At 36.2% G+C, this 24,451-nt stretch overlaps 1 protein-coding gene across 6 annotated transcripts in view; it reads left to right on the top strand.

Moving 5' to 3' along the window:
* Positions 1-24,451, top strand: part of AKAP9 (A-kinase anchoring protein 9) — a 153,217-nt gene that overhangs the window by 64,936 nt on the left and 63,830 nt on the right. For 5 of the 6 annotated variants that reach the window (XM_081243401.1, XM_081243399.1, XM_081243398.1 and 2 more), the window contains 7 exons: positions 2,870-2,966; positions 4,457-4,549; positions 15,066-15,419; positions 17,136-17,360; positions 18,446-18,586; positions 19,081-19,184; positions 21,705-21,910. In XM_081243401.1, the coding sequence (XP_081099527.1) occupies positions 2,870-2,966; positions 4,457-4,549; positions 15,066-15,419; positions 17,136-17,360; positions 18,446-18,586; positions 19,081-19,184; positions 21,705-21,910 (1,220 nt within the window). The remainder of the gene's footprint in view (positions 1-2,869; positions 2,967-4,456; positions 4,550-15,065; positions 15,420-17,135; positions 17,361-18,445; positions 18,587-19,080; positions 19,185-21,704; positions 21,911-24,451) is intronic. The other variant, XM_081243402.1, reaches the window with a different exon arrangement.

The raw sequence follows: 24,451 nt of genomic DNA, 5'->3' as shown, positions 1-24,451 counted from the left end.
TTTACCATGCATTAAAAACATTGGAGGTTTTTGAAATTATTAGTGTTTGAAATTATTATTTTTTCATTGTTATTATTGAAATTACAGGTTACTGGATTTTACATTTGAAGAGTTAGATTCAGTAGCTTTGAGATGGTTTCTGGTCATCTGTATTTGTAACAAGATAATTCTGAAGCAGGCAGTCCATAGATTGATATTTGGAAACTATTTAGGGTTTTTGATAAGGAAGAAAATAGGTATATAGCAAGAACTCTTTCATAACCACTTACAGTATTTCAAGTTTCCTTCCTTTAATTAGTGATGTTTTCTCTCCAAAGCATGAAGAAAAGGAAGTTTTCTGGAAGTGTAGACCTACTTTGCTGTTCTTGCACTTGGGCTTTTGCCAGCTCATCATGCTTTTTTAGAGTTTCTCTAATAATCCCTGGAAATGTATTAACAATACCTTTCAACGAAAACCATTAGTTTTCTCCCACCCTGCAAAAATGAGGCTTATTGACTGCCATGTTCACTCCTATGAACATGTATTTAGTTATTTCTTGTTAAATGTCATCACATATTTGGATACAACTATAGCACTTTTTGAATAAAGAATATACTGTTCTCCTAAGATAGACTTGAACTAGTTTAAGAAAAATAATTGTCATTCATTTAACAAGTATTTGGTGATGTCATACTAGAAACCTCTTGGCGATGTAGTATGGAATTGGAACAACCATGAGCTTTAGAGTCATACAGACCTACATTTGACTCCTGATTTGACCTTTGATTGGCTATGTGGTCTTGGGCTGATATATAAACATGTCTAAGTAATATTAGGGAATAAAAACTATCGTGAGATCGTGAGGATTAAAAGAAACCATGACTGGGAAGAGACTTGGCTAGATGTCATGGGGGAAACTTTAGATGTATATAAAGTGGTCCTTTACCTCAGGGGACTTCAATCCAATCATTGAAATAATACTTATTCACAAAACTAATTTTTTTCAAGTAATGATTGGGGAATATAACATGACGATACAGCCAAAGTGCTGGAACATAAACCCATGTCTTTGTGGCATTTTTCAGTGCCCATCACTTGACATTTCTGCAATGATATTTTTTGGAGTGGCTCCAGGGGGAATGGAAATGAAGGGTTGACTATGAGACACTTAAGATAGAAGGAATCTTGGGAGCAAAGCAGAGGAAAGATGACCTCTGTTGTTTGAGCTAGAGAATATGGAGGTTTATGATGTATTAATATAAATAGAGAAATCAGACAGGTGGAGGGTGGGTAGGACCTTAATTTGTAAGATGGGAACAGTGAATTTGGTTTTAGCCAGACTATTTTTTTTTAATTTTGGATAAACACTTTCAAATGCTATAAAATTACAGAATTGAAGTCCTTATGGACTAAGCAGCATTTTTTTTTTGAAGTTTGGGTCTTTATAGCTGGATAAATAATCAGGATTTTCCATGGGCTATGAAAATAAGAAGACATGAAACAAAGGATCATAATAGTGTATGCAAGAAACTATGAGGAAACAGACAAAATGATAAGAAAGAAGAACCAGGAAAGGGCAGAGAATAAAGACAAGAAGAATGAGTTTGTACGATCATGTAACATGAATATAGAAGATGTATAGGCAAGTCACAACAGAAGAAACTTTCACGACCAGTAGCATTTGAAAGAATGTGTAATCTCAAAAATAAAGACATACATGTTCTAAGAAAGTTTTAAGACTGTTATGACTCTGTGTTGTTGAAGTTTTGAGAAAATACTTAAATGGTACTGTTATGGAGTTAAATTAATGTAAGTTTTTCAAATATGGCATTATATTAAAATTTTAAATGTTAAAAATTATAGGATTTTTTTATGTAGAAACATCTACAGATGTGTGCAAAGATATATTTGTGAAGATTTACACTGTAGCTTTATTTGTAAGAGTGAACATTTGGAAATGACCAAATACAATACAATCCAGAATAAGGACATGAATACCAAAAGATACATGAATAGATTAAAAACAAAAAATTCCAGAAGTGGTTATGTATAAATTAAGAATCTTTCTTATTGTCACTGCCCACCTGTTCCACTAGAGGTAATCAGTGTTACTTTTTTTAAAAATGAAGGTCTTATTTATTTATTTATTTATTGGCTGCATTGGGTCTTTGTTGCTGCGTGCGGGCTTTCCCTAGTTGCAGTGAGCGGGGGCTACTCTGTTGTGGTGCGCGGGCTTCTCATTGCGGTGGCTTCTCTTGTTGCAGAGCATGGGCTCTAGGCACGTGGGCTTCAGTAGTTGTGACACATGAGCTCTGTAGTTGTGGCTCACTGGCTCTAGAGAGCAGGCTCAGTAGTTATGGCGCACGGGCATAGCTGCTCCACGGCATGTAGGATCCTCCTGGACCAGGGATTGAACCCGTGTCCCCTGCGTTGGCAGGTGGATTCTTAACCACTGCGCCACCAGGGAAGCCCATCAGTGTTGCTTTTGATGCGTATTCTTCCAGACTTTTTTCTGTGTGTGTGTGTGTGTGTGTGTGTGTGTGTAAATTTTTAATAAAAATGAGATTTTACAAACTTTTTTACTCAATAATAGCATAGGTAACTTTAAAAAGATGTTAATACTTATAAACAGCTCCATGTCATGCTTTTGTAGTAGACTTTATACAATGGCATAAAATTCAGGGATAATCTGTTAAAATATTCTATCATTTAATTCTGCTGCTTTATTTTTAATCAGTCAAAAATATGACTTAAGTTACAATACCTGTAACTCTTGACCTGTCATTCTTGTTTCCATTGCCCCAATACACATTTTATGCATGCTGTAAATTTGGACTAACAGTAAAATTTACACACAACACTAATTCTTTCATCCTCATTTATTTTTAGCTTTTCCATTGATTCAATGGTAATTACTGAATCTGATGTACAGAAAACAGTATACCCTGGAAGTTGTCTAAAACAGAACATCGATGGTGCAACAGAGGTATTATATCTTTAAACTGTTATGTACACTGATTTTATTTTTGTTACTATCAATATTTTTTTTTTTTTTTTTTTTTTTTTTTTTTGCGGTATGTGGGCCTCTCACTGTTGTGGCCTCTCCCGTTGCAGAGCACAGGCTCCGGACGCGCAGGCTCAGCAGCCATGGCTCACGGGCCCAGCCGCTCTGCGGCATGTGGGATCTTCCCGGACCAGGGCACGAACTCGTGTCCCCTGCATCGGCAGGCGGACTCTCAACCACTGCACCACCAGGGAAGCCCTGTTACTATCATTTTTATGTCTGTGGTTTAATAATTATCCAATAAATAGTTGCTAAGAATTAAGTATAGTAAATATGAGGATAATACCTTATGTAAAAGACCCAGAAGAATATATAAGTGAAGAAATTTGATGTACTTTCATAGCATAGGAAAAACACAAGAAAGTTAAAATTGAGAGGTGTTTTTTTCCCCCTAAATACGTTCTAGTTTAAAATTTGTCTTGTTTTATATAACATGGGGTGTATTACAAATTAGTTTCAGTGCCCTGAACTTTATAACAGATTAGTTTCAGAAAAGAGAAACAGCTTTCCTTCCTACCATGGGGAGTTGAACTAGGCTGTCTCTAGAATAGTATTTAGGAATTCCCAAAATTCAGTATGCTAGGGCTGGGACATTGGATGAGGCTTTCTTCAGCACAGGCCATGCTATAGAAAAGCCCCTCATCTTTTACAGTATATCTCATCTAGCTAAACCGCCTTTTACCTCTCCTCAGCACTGTATATATTCCCAATCTGTGGCCAGTTTTCTCAAACATAACTGTAAAACCCTGATCTTCACTCAGTAAATTTTTAGTTCTTAAGTCCTACAGAAAAAGATCATTGCCCTCTCTCATTCTGGATATAGAAGAGAGACATTGGCCACATTCTCAGTTCTTCCACATTCATCCCACATGGAATATCTGTTTGGATGACATTCAGATAATTGGTAAATAAAGAAGTACTTTCTTGCCAAGAACATGTTTACATTTAAATAACCATTCTTTTTTTTTCTGTTTATAAAAGTAATTTGTATTTGTAGAAAACTGGATACTATTAATAAGTACCAAGAAGAAAAGAAATTTGTTTATAATGTCATGAGCAAAGATAGCCACTGTTAACGTTACTTAAAATTAAATACATGCACATCTTATTAATTATATTTAAGAAGTATCTTTTCCCCACTCTAGAACTGTGTGTTAGTAATTATAAATATATTTCTCACTTTGCATCTTTGTTAAGTTCACAGTAGTAAGTACAATTATTTAGTAGAATTGTACACTAGAATTATTCACTAGAATTATTGTTTTTAATTAAGGGAGCAGAAATTTATTAAAATTTTTCAGAAGCTTTCTAAAAAACAGTAATCTTTTGAAGATATTTGAGAGTAGAAGTTTAAAAATAAGTGGTGTATAATTAGTGTAAATAAATATGTCATATTTTGCTTTTTAATTTAGTTTTCTGGTGAATTTGGAGTGAAACAGGAAACAAATATGGTTAAGTTGCTGGAAAAACAGTACCAAGAACGATTAGAAGAAGAAGTAGCTAAGGTAAGTTTATAGTTTATTTGGAAGGTTATTGTGGTCTGTATTCCCTTTTAGCCTTCAAAAAACATACATTTTATTGGTGGTAATGCACTTTATTTTTTGTTGTAAATTTTATACATAGCTCATTTAAGTTGTCAAATACTGGTATTAACCACAATTGCCTTTGAATGGAATGTTCTGTGAATTTTTCTTTTGAGAAAAAAGCATTCTCCTCTTGATGTAGAATAGCAATTAGAAACTTTGCAGAGTTACAAATTTGTTACCTTGTGAGTAGTACCGTAGGAAAGAGTTTGGCCTTCCTTAAAGGTGGGGAATATGGTAGGAAATGAGAAAAGTGCTTGGTCTTTTACGTATTACCTTTGCCTTTGCCTCACTCCTCCCAAGAAGTGATGTTAATGACTGTAGATGCTGTTGGCTGCTATGCCCAGAGCTATTCTTGTAATCTCTTGAGCACCAAGCATATCACCTAGAATACCGTTATGATTCCATTTCTTTTGTCTCTGTATTCTCTTTTAAAATACTTGTACCTAATTGGGTTCTTATTTTGGAACAGCTGAATTCTGAGTTTGCTTGTTTTTTATAGTATTTAAACTGTTCCAATGTAACAATCATAGTGGAGTATATGCATTTTAAAGTGGAAGGAGTGACAGAACTTACAGGAAATGCATGAGGAATTAGTTTAAACATAAATTAGATGAGGAGGTCAAGACTCAAGGAAATATGTGGGCCATAAAGACCTACTCACTTCTGTATCTGAATTGAATATTTAGTTCACAGTAAAAAGTGAGGCACCATCACTTTTATATAGCTCTCACTATCTAGTTCTTTTAGAGACTTGCAGGTTTTCTTTTGTACTTATCTTTTACATAAATTTCTCAAGTGAAATGTTTATAGCAGAGCATCGTAGTATAGTAGTTAAGAGCATGAGGTTTGGTATAGGATTTACCATGCTTTAAGTTCTTGTTCTTCTGCTTTACTAGATTTGTGATCTTAGGAAAGTGACTTAAGTTTTCAATCTCAGCTCCCTCTATGTTAAAAGAGGAGAATAATAGAAATAATAGTAATTCTTGTGAAGATTCAATGAACTAATACATATAAAGCACATAGAAGATAGTAAAGACTCATAAGTGACATTTTTAAAGTAGTCTTACTACTATGATAATGGTGATGATATAAATCTGTTTTGTGAAGCATCATTTATCCAAGCTGATAGCAGATTACCAAAGTACATGTCAGTAAAAACTGTTCCAAAGGCAGCCAAGGTACTGTGATCTAAGAGACAACATTTGATGGCCCAGCTTGATCCTAGAATAGTATAGATGGTTCATATTAGTCACCAGTACAGATAGGATTATGCTCTACCCTATAACCCTCACATACGATATTAGAAAAAGACTGAGAAACATTGTTTGAAAAGCACAGGGTATATAGAAGAAGCCAGTAGAGGTAGTGATTCCCAACATAGATAACATTAGATTCAGCCTGTGATTTGGGTAGGTACTACTGAAAAAATAGACATTCATTAACATTTCACTGCCAGGCAGTATTCTGAATGCTAGGGTATAACAGAGGAAAAAGAGATGAAATCATTACTCCTATAGACCTAACATTTTAGTTGGTGCAAATAGACAATATACATACAGATGGTAGTAAATACTATGAAGAAAAAAATGAACCAGGGTAATAGGACCAGGAAATTCCATGGGGAGTGAGATGGTGTTATTTTATATAGGGTAATAACAGAAGACCTCACTTTTGAAGCGACATTAGGGCAGAAACCAGATGGAAGTGAGAAAGTGAATCGTGAAGATAATAGATTGAGCACCTTTTAAGAAAGTGGGATGCAAAAGAAAAAGTCAACAGTTCTCCAGTGGATGTCTTCAAGAGGTGTCCGGGGAGAACTGGCAAGAGTGTGAAGGTCACCTGCCCAACTGCCAGCTTTGCTGAGTTGGAGGATGGTTTGATTCAGTCCTGCCACCTCTGTATTCATGGGTTCCATTTGGAGAAATATTGTGAAGTCCTGGTACAGATTTATCTCCTCAGCAGATGTTAACTAGATACAAGAAGAAGAAATACAGGGAAAGAGGGGCAAGGACTTGCCCTTCAAGAGAAGATAATACTGCAGGTAATTTGATCTAAGCAAATGGAAGAATGGAGTTACTGTTTACTTAGGTGCTGGATGTAGGATGAAAAAGAACACAAAGGAGTAGTTTCTGGAGAGGAGTGGGTGACTTAAGGATTCAGCTTTCCTGTTATATACAAAACACTTATTAAATGTGTAAATATAAGTGTTAAGGAAGTGATTGGATATATAAATCTAGAGTTCAGGAACTAAGATAAAACTAGACATGTAAATACAGTAGTTAGTATCTAGTGTTTTTCAAGCTATGAGATATAACTTCTTTTTAAGTAATGAAATCAATTTATTGGTTTGGGACCAGGATTTTAATATTAATGGAAAAGTTCAATTATATAAAACATATACACACAAGTACCTATGTATGCTTTGGGTCACAATATAAAAATTTTTTTATTGTTGTTGTATGGGTATATTTACCATGGTTGCAGTGAAAAATATTGAAAAATATTAATATAGTGAGTGTAAATAGAGCAGGGACCTGGGAACTGAGCCTAGAGAACGCCGATGTTTAATGCTTTTCTTTCTTTTTTTTTTTAAATTAATTTATTTATTTTTGGCTGCATTGGGTCTTCGTTGCTGCACGCAGGCTTTCTCTAGTTGCAGTGAGTGGGGGCTGCTCATCGTAGTGGTGCACGGGCTTCTTGTTGCGGTGGCTTCTCTTGTTGCGGAGCACGGGCTCTAGAGCGCAGGCTCAGTAGTTATGGTGCACAGGCTTAGTTGCTCCGCAGCATGTGGGATCTTCCCGGACCAGGGCTCAAACCTGTGTCCCCTGCATTGGCAGGCGGATTCTTAACCACTGCGCCACCAGGGAAGCCCAGTGCCGATGTTTAGAGGTCAGAGAAATGAGGAAGAACAAAGGAGGTGAAGAAGGAGTGGTAAATTAAATATGGAAAGGACAAAAGATTGCATCACAGAAGCCAATAATAAAAGTGTATCAAGAAGAGAATGTACTGGGCTTCCCTGGTGGCACAGTGGTTGAGAGTCCGCCTGCCGATGCAGGGGACACGGGTTCGTGCCCTGGTCTGGGAAGATCCCACATGCCGTGGAGCGGCTGGGCCCGTGAGCCATGGCCGCTGGGCCTGCACGGCCGGAGCCTGTGCTCCGCAATGGGAGGGGCCACAACAGTGAGAGGCCTGCATACCGCAAAAAAAAAAAAAAGAAGAGAATGTACTAAACTGTGTCAGATGTTTCTGATAAGTCAAGAAAGATTAGAAGTGCAAATAAATCATTGGACTTTACAATGAAATCATTGGTGACTTTCACAAGAACACATTTGATGGGATGGTAAAGACAAACTGATTACATTGGATTTGAGAGAGAGTGAAGGAGAAGAATGAGGAATTATTTTGAGTCTTACTTGAAAGAGGGCAAGTACAGTGGTAGCTAAAGGGTGATGTAGGCAGTCAAGTAGTGGATTTTTGTTGTTGCTGGTTTGTTTTTGTTTAAGATGAAGGATATCACATCGTATTTCTATGCTAATAGAAGTGATTGAGGAGAAAGGGAAAAAAATAGCTGATTAAAGAGAGAGGAACAGTTGCTGGAGCAATGTCCATGAGTAGATGAGAAGAGATGCAATCCCCTGAAAAGTTGCCATTAGATAGGAGCATGGTAGTTTAATCCATTAAAACAGGAAGGAAGGTAAGAATATTTGACTCATGATTTGGGTATGTTTTCAGATGCAGTATTTGGAGACTGTGGAAGTTCTTTTCTGGTTGCTTCTGTTTTCTCAGTAAAATAAAAAGCAAAGTCGGCACCTGAGAATGAGAAAGGAAGAGATGTTGGAGCTTTAAGGAGAAAACAAGAAAACAAAGGGCTAAGAGGAGGAATAAGAAATGGAAAAGACAAGGGAAATTGAGTAGAATCACCCAGTATCACTAATGGCTCATTTCAAGGGTAGTGGTTGTGAATTTAAAATGAGACCAGTCAGCTTGGTTTTTTATTTTTCTCCTCAATTAAGTTCAGCTACACAGGCACAGAGTAGGCAGAGTTAATTGTAAACACAGGGGAAATTTGGTTAGATGGTGTGGTGAATAGAAAGGAGAGAATTACAAGGTAGATGAGTGTTTTTTTGTTTGTTTCAAACCACACAGTTCTTTTCATTATTTGTTATCCATTTCTAATCTAAATGAATATACAAAAGAAAGTGATCTTGGGCTTCCCTGGTGGCGGAGTGGTTGAGAGTCCGCCTGCCGATGCAGGGGGACACAGGTTCGTGCCCGGGTCCAGGAGGATCCCACATGCCGCGGAGTGGCTGGGCCCGTGAGCCATGGCCGCTGAGCCTGCGCGTCTGGAGCCTGTGCTCCGCAATGGGAAAGACCACAACACTGAGAGGCCCACATACCCGGGGTGGTGGGGGGGGAAGTGATCTTTATGATACCAGCTTTTCAGAATTTCAAAAGTTTAGTTTGTGACTTAACATATGGTCAGGTTTTTGTTGTTTGCTTGTAATCATCCTTATTGAGGTGTAATTTACATGAAATTTACATTCCCTAATTATAAGTGCAAAATTTAGTGAATTTTAACAAACGTTTGCATGTATGAAACGAACACCACAATCAAGATTTAAAACATTTCCATCACCTCCAAAGTGTTTTCATGTCCCTTTGGAGCCAGTCTCCTCCATTTTATATTGTTGGGTTCTACAATATTTAATAATACTTTGCCAAGACTGTTTGGGGAATTCCCAGGTTCAGTCCCTGGTGGGGAATTAGGATCCCACAAGCTACATGGTGTGGCCGAGATAAAAAGAATATTTGTCTGTATTCAGTTTTCATGAGAAACATTATCCCTTAGCTTTATTTTCTTATAATGTCTTTGGTTTTGATATTAGGATAATGCTGGTCTTATAAAATGCTGAAATATATTCCTTCTTCTATTTTCCAGAAGAATTTATGTCGTACTGGTACTATTTCAGACTTAAATATTTTGTAGAATTAGATAATGAATCTTACTGGGCCTAGAGTTTACCTTGTTGGAAGGTTTTTTTTTTTTTTTTTTTAAATGAATTCAGTTTCTTTAATAGATTTTGTTATTTACAGGTGCTGTATTTAGAGTGAGCTTTGGTAGTTTGTGTCACTCAAGGAATTGGTCCATTTCATCTAAGCTGTTGAATTTATTTTTGGTAAAGCTGTTTATAGTATCCCTTCATCATTTAATGGCTGTGGGATCTGAATGTTATCTGTACTTTCTCACTTTTTTCCTTGTCAGTGTAGCTGGAAATTTATTGATTATATTGATATTTCAAAGGATCCAGCTTTTGGGTTTTTTTAAATTGTTTTTGTTTTATTTTCATTGGTTGTTCTTTATTTTTTGCTTGTTTCTGTTTGCTTTGGGTTTAATTTGCTCTTCTTTTTCTAGTTTCCTAAAAGACCTTTCTTCTTTTCCAATATATGCATTTAATGCCATAAGTTTCCCTTTAAGTTATTCTTTAAGCTTCATTCCACAAATTTTCATTCAATCCAAATCTTTTATTTCTCTTTTTACCTCCTTTTTGATTCATCGGTTATTTAGAAATATGTTGTTTGATATCCATGTCTTTGGGATTTTCAGATATCTTCCTATTGATTCATTTGATTAATATAATTTTTAATTTCTTCATGGCTAGGCATACCTTGTATGATTTCAGTTCATTTAAATTTGTTGCCCCAAATATGTTCTGTCTGGTTGGATACTCCATGCATACTTGAAAAGAATATGTATTATGCTGTTTTTCACACTTTGTTTCCCTTTGGTGTTATTCCCCTTCAGCCTGAAAAACGTCCTTTAGCGTTTGTTTGGTTTTTTTTAGAGTGGATCTCCTGGCAACAATTTCGACATGTGAGAAAGTATATGTCATCTAATTCTGAATTGTATCTTGAACATTTTGAATATTTGGTTCTGTAGACTCGAGGTCTTATAATCCTGTGGAGACTGTGAATTTTTTTTTTTTTTTAACTAAGACAACCCAGTTAGGTTCAGACCACAAGTTCTGTTTCACCCTCTCTATACAGATTTCTTCTCCAAGATTTTTTTCTTCTTCTTCTCCAAGTTTTGACTCCCTCTGCTATTTCCCTGCTTTTGTTTACTTTTCAGAATTCTCAGGTAGTTTGCTTTTGTATTTTGTTCAGAGTTTTCAGTTGCAGTCAGTGGGAGAGAGGCCATAGCAAGCTTACTTTATGCTGACTGGAATTACAAATCTCTATGTAGTGTTTTTTTTATTCCACAATTTAGATGCAGTTATTATTGCTTTATACCTATCAGTGTTTAGATTTATCCACATATTTACAAAAAAAGTTTTAATTTTCTAATCCTTTCTTAGGCCTTAACTTCTAGGATCATTTTTCTGCTTAAGGGACATCCTTTAGAAGTTCTTTTATTGATGGTCTATTCAGAGTAAACTCTGTTTTTGTCTTCATTTTATATCTTTATTTTGTTTTTATTTATGAAAGATGGTTTTGTTCACCATTTGAATCTGAGTTGACAGTTATTTTTATGTCAAAACTGTAAAGATAACATTCCATTGTTTTCTGACTTTTCTTGTTTATGCTGAGAAAGTGCTTGTTGTTTTAACTGTTGTTCCCTCATAGGGAATACATTTTTTTTCTGGAGACTTTAAGGTCTTCTTTTTGTTTTTGGTGTTCTCTTTATTTGTTCTTCTATGATTCATTGGCCTTCTTGAATCTTAGGAGTGGTGTATTCTGTATTCTCAGTCATTATCTCATGAAATATTTTCTTTCCATTGTTCTCTAGTGTGTCCTCCTGGAACTCTTGATTAGATGTTGGTTGAATATTCTCACTCTGTTCTTCATATCTTTTTGCTTCTCTTTCATATTTTTAATCTTTTTGTCTTTCCACGTTGCATTCTTAGTATTGAGAGAGAGGCAGATCAGGTTCAAGGCAAGAGATTAAAATAGAGGCCAGTTTTAAGGCCTTGACCACTAGTTAGATAAGATTGAAAGTATGTTTTGCTGAGCTGTATTGCCTGGTTCACTAATTCTTTCATCTCTGTCTTTGACATTTTGCTGTAATGGGCATATTTTCCAGATGACAGTGTCCAGAACATTACCACCAAACCCTGGTTCTGGGTAAGCTGGAAAAGGCATCCAGGAAGTCCAGTTTAGTAGGTGAGATGTAGTAGTGGTTTGTCTGGGCAGAAACAGTATAATATGTAGTGTTTAAGGTGCTTGAGCTCTATAATTAGACACAGTTTGATTCAAATCTCTAACATTTGTTACATATGTTACCATTGATTTGGCTCCTAATCTTGCTGTGCTTCAGTTTTCTCAGCACTGACTACTGTTATTATAATTATTCTTCCTAATTCAATTGTAACAGATCTTCCAGGCAGATTTGTTCTGATGTGGAAGTAATACTGTAATGTTACATTTTAGAAGGTGGGCCTAGGTAAGACTGCAAAATTTCAACCCCCCTTTCACCATTTATTTGCTCTTTGTTTTGGGGGTCAAAGAGACAAGCAGATCACTCAGTCTCTTAATCTACTTAATCTTTCTCCTGAGTTTCCTCATCTGATTAAATTGGGGTAATAATTGTACCTACCTTGTAGGATTTTTATTTTCATTTTATTTTTTTTAATTTTTTAAACATTTTTATTGGAGTATAATTGCTTTACAGTGTTGTGTTAGTTTCTGCTGTATAACAAAGTGAATCAGCTATATGTATACATATATGCCCATATCCCCTCTCTCTTTCGTCTCCCTCCCACCTTCCCTATCGCACCCCTCTAGGTGGTCACAAAGCATGGAGCTGATCTCCCTGTGCTATGTAGCTGCTTATTGTAGGATTTAAATGAAATAATACAAGGGATTGATAAATGATTGTTGCTGCTTTTATTCTTGCTGTACTTGTCCGTTATCATCAGCATCATTCTATTGAAGTAGGACTCCATTCAGCTGCTAGAAGACATAGCAACTGGGAGGAAGGAGGGGAGGCTAGCAGGAACCAGGTGGGAATCAGGACCCCAGATATGCAAATCAAGTTCAAGACAGGACACTAACATACATGTGGAAACTAGAAAAATGGTACAGATGAACCTATTTGCAAAGCAGAAATAGAGGCACAGACGTAGAGAACAAACATATGGACACCAAGGAGGGTAAGGCAGGGTGGGATGGATTGGGAGGTTGGGATTGACATATATACACTACTACGTATAAAATAGATAACTAGTGAGACCCTGCTTTATAGCACAGGGAGCTCTATTCAGTGCTCTGTGGTGACCTAAATGGAAAAGAAATCCAACAAAGAAGGGATATTTGTATACATATAGCTGATTCACTTCGCTGTACAACAGAAACTAACACAACATTGTAAAGCAAATACCCCAATTAAAAAAAAAAAAGGCGGACATTAAAGTGATAGTTCAGTTATATGGCCAGGACCAACAGGAAAACCAGAAAAGGTTGAAGGTCAATAGGCACAAAAGTTTCAAATCCCAGGCATGCCGTATCTTATATCTTAGACTATGGCAATCAGGCTTCCCCCACTGCAAATTATATGTGGAGATGGGACTCAAAATAAAGTTATCCATACAGTTGGTTCTCAGAGGCTTAGACTTGTCAGAGCCAAGGCTGCTAGTCAGAATTTCTAAGTACCTGTGGTAGATGGAACTAAAATAAGCAGGAATTCAGGATCACAGTTGAAGTGGAAAATAAAATAGATTAGATTGAATTGTATCATCATCCTTACCAATGATGCCGAAAGCTCAGCTTCTCTGTACTCTGGTGCTGAATCAAATCTTCGAGACAGAGTTTGGGATGAAGTATTGATAGAAGAGGATAGCTTTATTGCTTTGCCAGGCAAAGGGGGACACAGCAGGCTCCTGCCCTTGAAAAACTGTGTTCCACCCTGGGAGGATTTGATGAGTTTTAAAGCAATAGTTTAAGGGTGGGGTCTCTGACAAGATCAGGGCTTGCCCTCCCTTAATCTCGTCTGAGGTGGTTGGTCTCCTAATCTTGATGACCTTCTCTGGTCCCTTTAATCTGGCCTCAGGTGGTTTCTTGGCTACTCCTCCCTTGATGAGCAACTGTTGGAATCTACCCTTTGGAACTCAGGGAAGGTCATGGAGGCTGGAGTCTTGCCTACAAGAAACCCGGGGGAAAAAAAGATCTCTGTGTGGGAGCCGCGCAGGGCCTCGCTAGGTTTCACTAATCACAGAAACCTAGTGTTACTGAGTCCAAGCTCACTCTGCTCACTGCACAACAGGCCAGTAAATCGGGAGATGAGGTGTTGAGGCAAGAAATACAACTTTATTTGGAAAGCCGTTAGACCGAGAAGATGGCAGACTAATGTCTCCAAAAAACCTTCTTATTGGGGTTTGGATGCCAGTTTCTTTTAAGAACAGAGAGTGGGAAGAAGTGGGGAAGTAAAGTAAAAAGGCCATAAGTCTTACAGATATCTCCTGGGATGGCCAGCCTCAGGGCAGGGATGTGTTAATTTCTTCTTTTCTGCAGCCATTCACAGGTGGGCAGGGTCAGATTGTCTCCCTCACTGTGAGCTGAACAAAGGCACTTTAGTTTCACATTCAGGCAGAGGGGCAGGGTTCCGTGAGGCAGGCCATTATGTATGATTATAATAACAAAAGCAACAAAAAGCAAAGGTTAAAGTAAAAGAAGCAGATTGAAAGGTGGAGTCAAAATTGGCTCTTCCCTGTTACACTCCTGCTGTACTTCTGGGGATTTACTGCAAGGAAATCAGAAAGAATATGCCCAATGATATGGTTTAAAAGATTTCATAACAGTGGTGTTTAGTGTTAAGAATGGATTCAGTCTCAGGGCTTCCCTGGTGGTGCAGTGATTGAGAGTCCGCCTGCCGATGCAGGGGACACAGGTTCGTGCCCTGGTCTGGGAAGATCCCACATGCCATGGAGCAGCTGGGCCCGTGAGCCATGGCCGCTGAGCCTGCGTGTCCAGAGCCTGTGCTCTGCAAGGGAAGAGGCCATAACAGTGAGAGGCCCACGTACCGCAAAAAAAAAAAAAAAAGAATGGATTCAGTCTGAATGTCAACATAGAGAATTGATTAAATAAATTTATAGTACATCTGTATAATATGAAACTTTAAACCCATTTAAAATTATATAGAAATATATTTCTTGACTTAAAGATATTTAAATTTCTATACCAAACATTTATTGCTGTTACGGTAAGAAAAATTTTTTTACAATTATTCATTTTTAAAAGGCAGGCAGTAAAATACTTTGACAGTAGATTAATTGTAAAATAGAGAATCTTTATCTCCTTATCATTTTATCCTAGGATTTCTTTTAGTTTAAAAGCATGAGGGCATCTTTTTACTAGTCTGTGTAATTTTGAGAGGCAACTTGCTTTTTAAATTCCTGGTAGTATTTATAGATCTAATCGTTTTTTGTTTGCTTCATTTCTTTAGGTCATTGTGTCAATGAGTATAGCATTTGCTCAGCAAACTGAACTATCTAGAATATCTGGGGAAAAAGAAGATGCTCCATCTTCAAAACAAGCATCTCCTCTCTGTCAGGAAGAACATTATTTAAATGAAATGAAATTATCACAAGGTCACTTTGGTTTTCAGACTTTGGAGGCAACAGACAAGAAATTTAAAGAAGAATTTAAACCACTTAGTAAAGAGTTAGGAGAAGATGGAAAGGAAGTTCTGTTATCAGACAAGGGTAATCTTGATGATATACTAGAATCAAAGGACTGTGAACTGACTATTTCAGAAGAAATGTTCTCTAAAGATAAAACATTTATGGTCAGAGAATCTGTAAGTATGCTTCCTTCAGTATAAAAACTTATTTAAAAAAAGTGTGGGGGCTTCCCTGGTGGCGCAGTGGTTGAGAGTCCACCTGCAAATGCAGGGGACACGGGTTCGTGCCCCGGTCCGGGAAGATCCCACATGTCGCGGAGCGGCTAGGCCCGTGAGCCATGGCCACTGAGCCTGTGCATCCGGAGCCTGTGCTCTGCAACGGGAGAGGCCACAACAGTGAGAGGCCTGCGTACCACAAAAAAAAAAAAAAAAAAAGTGTGACTTTCCTCACTATAAAAATATTAACAGTAATATTGCTTAATGGAGAAGATAAGTATTCAATTCAGTCTCAACTTGGGATTTTTAAAGTGTAAGAATAAATGACTTAATATTATTATTAAATAAAACTAGTCAGGGGCCTCCCTGGTGGCGCAGTGGTTGAGAGTCTGCCTGCCAATGCAGGGGATACGGGTTCGTGCCCCGGTCTGGGAGGATCCCATATGCCGCGGAGCGGCTGGGCCCGTGAGCCATGGCCGCTGAGCCTGCGCATCCGGAGCCTGTGCTCCGCAGCGGGAGAGGCCACAACGGTGAGAGGCCCGCGTACTGCAAAAAAAAAAAAAAAAAAACTAGTCAGATTCATAGTATTCCTGTTTGTCCTATACACATTGTGCATGGTAAAACCTCATTGTAAGTTATACCTACATTAATTTTGTTTCAGTCAATTCAAGATCAGTTATACTACAATTTGGCAATATGTATGATTAAAAGATTTGCTTAATTTAATAGGATAATATCACAAGGAAAGAGCTGCCCATTTGAGAAGACAATTTAAAGCAGTCTACTCTATTTATACTAATACTCCTTTTCTTTACTTATTCATTAGTGGAAGATCTATCCTGTGTCTATACCTCAACTGTTTGGGCCTTTAACAGAATGTAGTAAATTCTGCTTCTTTTAAAATTATCTTAATTCATATTTTTTATTAATGTTCATGATAGGTTATATCTTTTTAGAGGCATATTCAATTAAAATTGTCAACTCTTTATGAAGTGCAAAGTTGTGAGGTAATCATGTAAACCTCTTTAATTTGCCAGCAACTGTTCAAGGCAGAATGATTTGTTTAAGTAGTAGCTCTTTAGGAGTCGAGGTACTTGTTGAAACCCATTAAGGAGTGGACTTATGAGTATGAGAAAGTGGAATATAAGGCTTTTATTTCCAAATAAAAATTATTGAAGTTTGTTTCTTATCAAGCATTCTCTGTAGTACTCTGATGACCACTGCATAATATAAATTAAAGAGATAAAATTTCTCTTTTTATAAATTTAATTTTAAAATACAAGTGTTCCATTTATATTATTTTCTTATAAAATGTCAAGAGAAATAATGGAGTTATTCATTCATTAAGAGTAGAAGGAATCTTGAATGTCTTTCTTAATTCTTCTCCTCCCTTAGATTACGTCTGAAATAACTGATAGTTACTTTGCTTTTGGAGAACAACATGTATAATGATAATAAACTAACTTCACATTGATTTGAAATTATAATTAAGACAAATTTTAAAAATTATTTATGTTTTAGTTTAATCATGAGAATTTTAAAATGAGGTGCTTTGTGGGGTTAGTATTAGAATTACTTTCGTTTGTATTTAAAATATCAATGCTGACAGATTTCCACAAAATGTTTTATGGTTGAAATTTTAATTAACTAATTAATTTATTTTTTTTACTGTTATAGCTCCATGATGAGATTTTGGTATCAAGTATGGATGCTTCTAGACAACTAATGTTAAATGAAGAACAGTTAGAAGATATGAGGCAGGAACTTGTACGACAATACCAAGAACATCAACAGGCAACGGAACTTTTAAGGCAGGCACACATGCGGCAGATGGAGAGACAGCGAGAAGACCAGGAACAGCTGCAAGAAGAGATCAAGAGGCTGAATAAACAATTAGCCCAGGTATGGGACCCAGAGTCCCTTTCCTCCCCAATTAAAATAGCAGTGTTCTTCATATAGCTTTTTTTTTTAAGTCAGAATTATTGCCGTGATATGAATAAATACAAATATTTAACATCAGGAACAGACTCCACCAGCACAACAGCCTAAGATCTTGTTAGGGACACCTAACTCAACCTTGGAGTGCACTATCTCTCTACTGTTTGAGATATCTGCCTTTTTAGGCATTGAAAAAGTGGTTACAAGGCTGTTTGTTTTTAAACATTCAATTGACCATACATGGCAAAAGTACTTTGACAGTTTTGGAAATTCTTTGTGCTGAGGTGCAGTTGATATTCAGTTTTCCCATGTTTATTTATAGTTTTGTGAGTTCACCAATTAGCATCTCCAAGGTTTACCTTTATCTATCTTTATTCTATCTTTTTAATCATGAATGGAAATCTGAAGTAGTATGTTTCTGGAACTTTCTCCAGGGAAACATCTCTTCTTGATTTGAGAAATGCAAATTTACATAATGTTCTTACCACTTTCTTGACTAAATTTACATATTCCTTGGTATTTGGGAGCTGGATTCTTTTCAATTGCTGTATATAATATACTCACAAAATCATTGTAGAAAAGCAAATATTTATGTAAAAGTTCTTATAAAAACAAATTTGTTCAATTTATTTTGAAAAGTTAAGCTAAAACAAGAGATAACAAATAGAGAAGTCTTGAAATATAGTTTCAGATATAGAATAATAGGAAAATTGGGAGTTGAACATAAGATATATCATTTGGAAAAATTAATTTTGCTTTTCTTCATTGCATTTTGTGAATTTAAACTTCTGAATGTTCAATGCAAAACTGGCATATAAAAATAATATTAATTGAGCTGCAAAAATTGCTGAATATTTAGGCCTAATTAACTTTAAGTTTCAAATTTTGCATTGAACTTTATATATGCTTTTAACCCTTAATCATGGAATATGAAGCAGGGTAGAACCAGGGCCTGTTGGTTCCAGGGGGTTAAAAGAAGTCTGCTTAATATTCCTGCTTTTTCCTTCTATCGCAAACAATATTCTCTCATGACCTTTTTTCTTATTTAGAGATCCTCAATAGATAATGAAAACCTGGTTTCAGAGAGAGAGAGGGTGCTTTTAGAGGAGCTGGAAGCACTAAAGCAGCTGTCTCTAGCTGGAAGAGAGAAGCTGTGTTGTGAGCTGCGCAACAGCAGTACGCAAACACAGGTAGTATGGACTTTGACCCACCTAGGAGCAGTGGATCCACAATGCAGTAGGATCTGTGTGTCTTTGTTGTTTGTGTGAAATGTATTTTTTATAGGTATGAACTTAACATATTTGTGATTGTTTACATTTAAGGTAGGTGGGGTCAAGATTCCTTACATTCCATTTAAGGTAATTTGAATCTGACAGTGGTTTAGCAACAGCTGTTGTTTTACCAAGGAGCAGAGTAACCTAACAAACTTTATTGTTGCATTGTAGCATGCCTTAGCTTGAACCCATTAAATTTTTTTCAACTGCACCAGACTGTTTTTATCTTTTTTGATAATGCTAATCTCTTGATAAAATATAGTTAAATACTATTTCAAACAGTATCTGTTTTGCACGCAGAGATTTCTTCTGTTTCATGTCATAACAGTATAGAAGAATGACATGCTATTTCCAAGATGACAGGTTTTCTTTCTGTCTTGTCCTCTCTATCTTTTTACAAACTTAAACAGAATGCAAATGAAAACCAAGGAGAAATTGAGGAGCAGACCTTTAAAGAAAAGGAATTGGACAGAAAACCTGAAGAGGTGCCTCCTGAAATTCTGTCCAGTGAAAGGTATACAGAATGCATATTTTTTCAATGTAAAGTGAGTTAAAATAGTTGTCTCAATATTATAAACTTTATTTGTCCTTATTTTTATTTTGTACATTTATTTTATTTGTACATTGTACTCTTTATGTAAAAAATCAGTTTTTGATGATAAAATAGACAAATATAAAAAATCTTTTGTATATAAAGTAATTTTATTGGATATTGATCATATACTTCATTCAGTGAATGATAAGGCATTCTCTGGTTATTGAACCTTTCTTGATTAATTTTATTCTGCTCATATGCCATTTTTTATCCTAAAAAACAAAGTTGTGCTTGTGAGTTTATTCCTTCACTGTTCGGACATGCATTCAGTATAAGCCACCCCCTGGTTTGTTCATGACGAGAAAAAAAATGATTTTAGTGATAGTCTGCATTTAACTTTTTTCATGCATTTACTTTATAACAGATGAGACCTTTTAATCCACATCCCACTTTTTTAGAGGAATAAATTAATGATCCAATGTGAACAAAACTTTCCCTTACTTTGATTTTATAGAGATTAATATGAAAATGAGAATAGTTACCCCACATTAATATTAGGAGTTTAAGCACAGTATTTTAAAATTTGTTTTGGTCAAATGAAAATAATTTCTCTAATTTTAAATTAAAACTAATATCTACTAACTTAATTTCCTCCTTTTCCAATCTGTGACTGTCAACCCTCTGTGTCCTCCTAACCTCCTTCCTCAGCTTGCATGGAGGAATTTGGCCCCTAAGATTTTGGCTTCCCCATTGGATCATCAGTATGGAACACAGTCAGTACGGAACTCAAACAAGAAAGACAGTGTATGAAAATTAGAGTTACCATGGCAATATAAAATAAACAAAATGTTTATTTTATATTATTTATCTCTAATTGGTATATTTTTTAAATTATACAGTGTTTAGTTTTTAGGAATTTTTGTAGCAAGTGTTGATAAATGAGTATTCCTATTTATTTCTTTTTACCATCATATTAATTTTAATCACTTCTCTTATGTAGAAATATTTTCAAATTATCCTAGTCCGGGGGTGTTTGGGGCTTGAACAAAACCTCAGAAAAAGTTCTAGAAATAAAACCCTTTACTTACTTCCTACTAATAACTAAATTATTTAGAGTTTTATTTTTAATCTCCTTGCTTATGTAACCAGAAAACTTGATCTAGGTGTAAAAATAGAACTGTCTTTTTCACTTGACAAATACTGAAGGAAGACGGCTCCATTTATTACTTTGTCTTAAAATAGTTATGTCACGTGCCTGTGAAAACAGATATCCTTTAACCAGCTTGTCAGTGATCTCCCATAGTGTGAAGTTGAGAGAGAAACTGTCGTTAAGTCAGAGGACCTTTACCATGAAAGTTTCTTCTTTTGTCTCCATGTTTTAAATATATAGTTTGCCACTGTAGTACCTTTGTTGAATTAAGCTGTTAGGACAAGAGAGTTGTTTAGTTATTCAAAAGGTTAATCATTAACCTTCTGAGTCACCGTTTAGGGAAGTATATTTCTTGACACATGAAGATGTTTGTGTTAAGGAAAAGTGAAAGCTTATGAAAACACTTTGTCCAGGATAATCCTATTTTTGTTTTTAAAATGTCTGTATTTATGAGAGAGGAAGAGGAGGGCAAATGTCTAGAAGGCTAGGCATTAAAATGTTAACCGTGATTATCTGTGAGTACTAAGATATTTTGGTGGGTGGTTAGGAGCATTTTAAAAATTTTTTTAAATAAGAATGTATTACCTGTAAAAAATGAGAGATGCACTATTCCATTTGGTTGAAAATAGGTTCCTTCTCCTGGCTGAAATGAGTGTGGTATATGTAACTTGAGAAGTTTCTGTCTCTGGAGCAGATATAATAATCAACTGCTCGGGGTATATTACCTCTGGTGTTAGCAGATAATGAAATTGTACTATAGACCTTTTTAAAAACAGGTCTCTGCCTGTTTTTGTAGTTTAACCATGTAGATCATCACCATTAAGTTACAGAAATAAAAGCATATTTTTTTCTGGTGGAATTTTTGAATTTATTTTAAAATAAATTATTTAACATAAAAGAAGATTAAATGTAAAATGTATAAGAGTAACCATCAGTGGTATTACCAGCTCAATAACTTGCATTTGCTTAGGTACTGCCACACTTTTTAAAACTGAAATTTTGCATCTCCCTAAAATTTTCTTCTAATTTTCAAACTCTACTGGCTTAAAAATATAGTTATTTGATTTCTTTCAGGTCAGTAAAATGCTGCACATTTTCAAAAAATATTATAGTTCACTGATGAAAATTTTTCAGAAGAAAACAAAATTTATAATTATAAAATAAACACAAAAAGCACTTCATTGTAAGTGCTATTGTATATTATTGTAATAGGATCATATGAAGTTTTATTTTTTATTTTTTAGTTTTATTTTTTAAGTCAAATATTTTGTAGTGTATCTTTTTGTGGAACATAAGCGTTTGCTTTAAAAAGATTAAATATTTTAATAAATGTTTCCTTATGTATACAGGTATACACTCCAGAAAGCTAATAGCAGACTTTTGAAGATCCTCTTAGAAGTTGTAAAGACAACAGCAGCTGTTGAAGAAACAATTGGTCGCCATGTCCTTGGTATTCTAGATAGATCTAGTAAAGGCCAGTCACTGACCAGCCTGATTTGGAGGTCAGAAGCAGAGACACCAATAAAGTCGTGTGTCCATGAGGAACACACAGGAGGTAAAAGTTTTATATGCTGTTGAAACTCTTGTCATTATCTTCAGTAAATCTTGCTGAGTTCAGGGCGCTTTACTAGTGTTGAAAATACAGAAGAGAGAATATTAAAGTATTTTCCAATAAAAAGACCTCAAACGCAAATACACTAGAGCCACTCTTCTTAAGACACCGTTATTGTTTAGCATTTGCAAATGGGTGTCTTAGAGTTGTCATTACATATACTTAGGGTTATTACTCTGCTACATAAACCAAAGGCTGTTTAATTTCTCCACCAATAAAAGAAAAATTCCATATCACCACTCAGGTCTCTTACCAATATCTGTGAGGTATAAGCAACATTCTGAAACCACCCTCTAAAGGGAAGAGTTTTTGTCAGATGGAGAAAGATAGGATCTGGATGCTTGGACCAGAAGAGCAAGGCCTTCCCTCACTACCATTCCATACCCAAGAACTTCTCCCCAGTTGGAAGCCAATCATCTAAAAATAAAAATGCCAGTTTATGCAATTTTTGAGAACATTCTGTTTGTTAAGTTTCATGTGGAGCAAGGAGAAGAAATTATCCCACTTAGAGAAAGTTTACTTAATTACAGGTTGGCCAGTAATATGTTTCTAAGTGCAGAGAAAAGCTTGATTTGGAATTTAAGTAAAATTGATTCTAAAAACTTAGTTGAATTCAAAGATAATTTTAAAAACTGCTTTTAGTAAAGTAAGAGCCAAAATAATACTGTAACTTTAAACTTTCAAACTCACTCTTTTCAAACTTTGTAGAAGTATTTTTTTTTAATTAAGTTCACTCTTGGTTAAGTTCTCAGTCAAGGGCTATGTGTTTTCTGCATATGAATCTTGATGTATAGAAAAGAATTAAGTAATATTTTCTTGATCTCATTGTAAAAGTATTTATCAAATTATGGGTTTTGTTGTTGTTGTTGTTTTGTTTTTTTGTGGTACGCGGGCCTCTCACTGTTGTGGCCTCTCCCGTTGCGAAGCGCAGGCTCAGCAGCCACGGGTCACGGGCCCAGCCGCTCCGCAGCATGTGGGATCTTCCCAGACCGGGGCACGAACCCGTGTCTTCTGCATCAGCAGGCGGACTCTCAACCGCTGCGCCACCAGGGAAGCCCAAATTATGTTTTTTTAAAAACAGTTGTCTCGTAAACTAGTTTCACTTAACCATTTGGGAAAGGGGGCATTTTGCTGTGCTACAGGTAAGACCTACACCATGTTCAAAAGACACTCTGAGGAATGTTCTGTACATTACAAGAATATTTTGTGCTTTTTTTGTTAGCAGTTCTCCTAGACACTTCTCCGAGTGGTTGCTGAAGTATTTGGCAAACAACATATCTTTTTTTTTTTAATAAATTTATTTATTTATTTGTTTATTTTTGGCTGTGTTGGGTCTTCGTTGCTGTGTGCAGGCTTTCTCTAGTTGTGGAGAGCGGGGGCTACTCTTCATTGCAGTGTACGAGCTTCTCATTGTGGTGGCTTCTCTTGTTGCAGAGCATGGGCTCTAGGCACGCGGGCTTCAGTAGTTGTGGCACACTGGCTCAGTAGTTGTGGCTCGCGGGCTCTAGAGTGCAGGCTTAGTTGTGGCGCATGGGCTTAGTTGCTCTGCAGCATGTGGGATCTTCCCGGACCAGGGCTCGAACCCATGTCCCCTGCATTGGCAGGTGGATTCTTAACCACTGTGCCACCAGGGAAGCCCCAAACAACATATCTTAAAAGACAGCAAACTCACTTTTAGAGCGGTGTTCCCATAGTTATAAAAAGGAATAAATTGGTAATTTGTTGTTGTTGTTGTTGTGTTACTTTTATTTTATTTATTTATTATTTTTAATTTTTATTGGAGTATAGTTGCTTTATAATGTGTTAGTTTCTACTATACAGCAAAGCGAATCAGCTATACATAAACATATATCCCCTCTTTTTTGGATTTCCTTCCCATTTAGGTCACCACAGAGCATTGAGTAGAGTTCCTGTGCTGTACAGTAGGTTCTCATTAGTTATCTGTTTTATACATAGTATCAATAGTGTATATATATGTCAATCCCACTCTCCCAATTCATCCCCCCTGCCCCCCACTCTTGGTATCCATGCATTTGTTCTCTACGTCTGTCTCTGTTTTTCTGCTTTGTAAATAAGATCGTCTACACCAAGTTTTTCAGATTCCACATATATGCATTAATATATGATATTCTTTCTCACTTCACTCTGTATGACAGACTCTAGGTCCATCCACGTCTCTACAAATGACCCAATTTCGTTCCTTTTTATGGCTGTGTAGTATTCCATTGTATATATGTACCACATCTTCTTTTTCCATTCCTCTGGTGATGGACATTTAGGTTGTTTCCATGTCCTGACTATTGTAAATAGTGCTGCTGTGAACATTGGGGTGTATGTGTCTTTTTGAGTTATGGTTTTCTCTGGGTATATGCGCAGTAGTGGGATTGGTGGGTCACATGGTAGTTCTATTTTTAGTTTTTTTAAGGAACCTCCATACTGTTCTCCAAAATGGCTGTATCAATTTACATTCCCACCAACAGTGCA

Source organism: Mesoplodon bidens, assembly GCF_964165515.1.
Source record: "Mesoplodon bidens genome assembly, chromosome: 9".
NCBI lineage: Eukaryota > Metazoa > Chordata > Mammalia > Artiodactyla > Ziphiidae > Mesoplodon > Mesoplodon bidens.
This window is presented reverse-complemented; position numbering and strand designations above follow the sequence as displayed.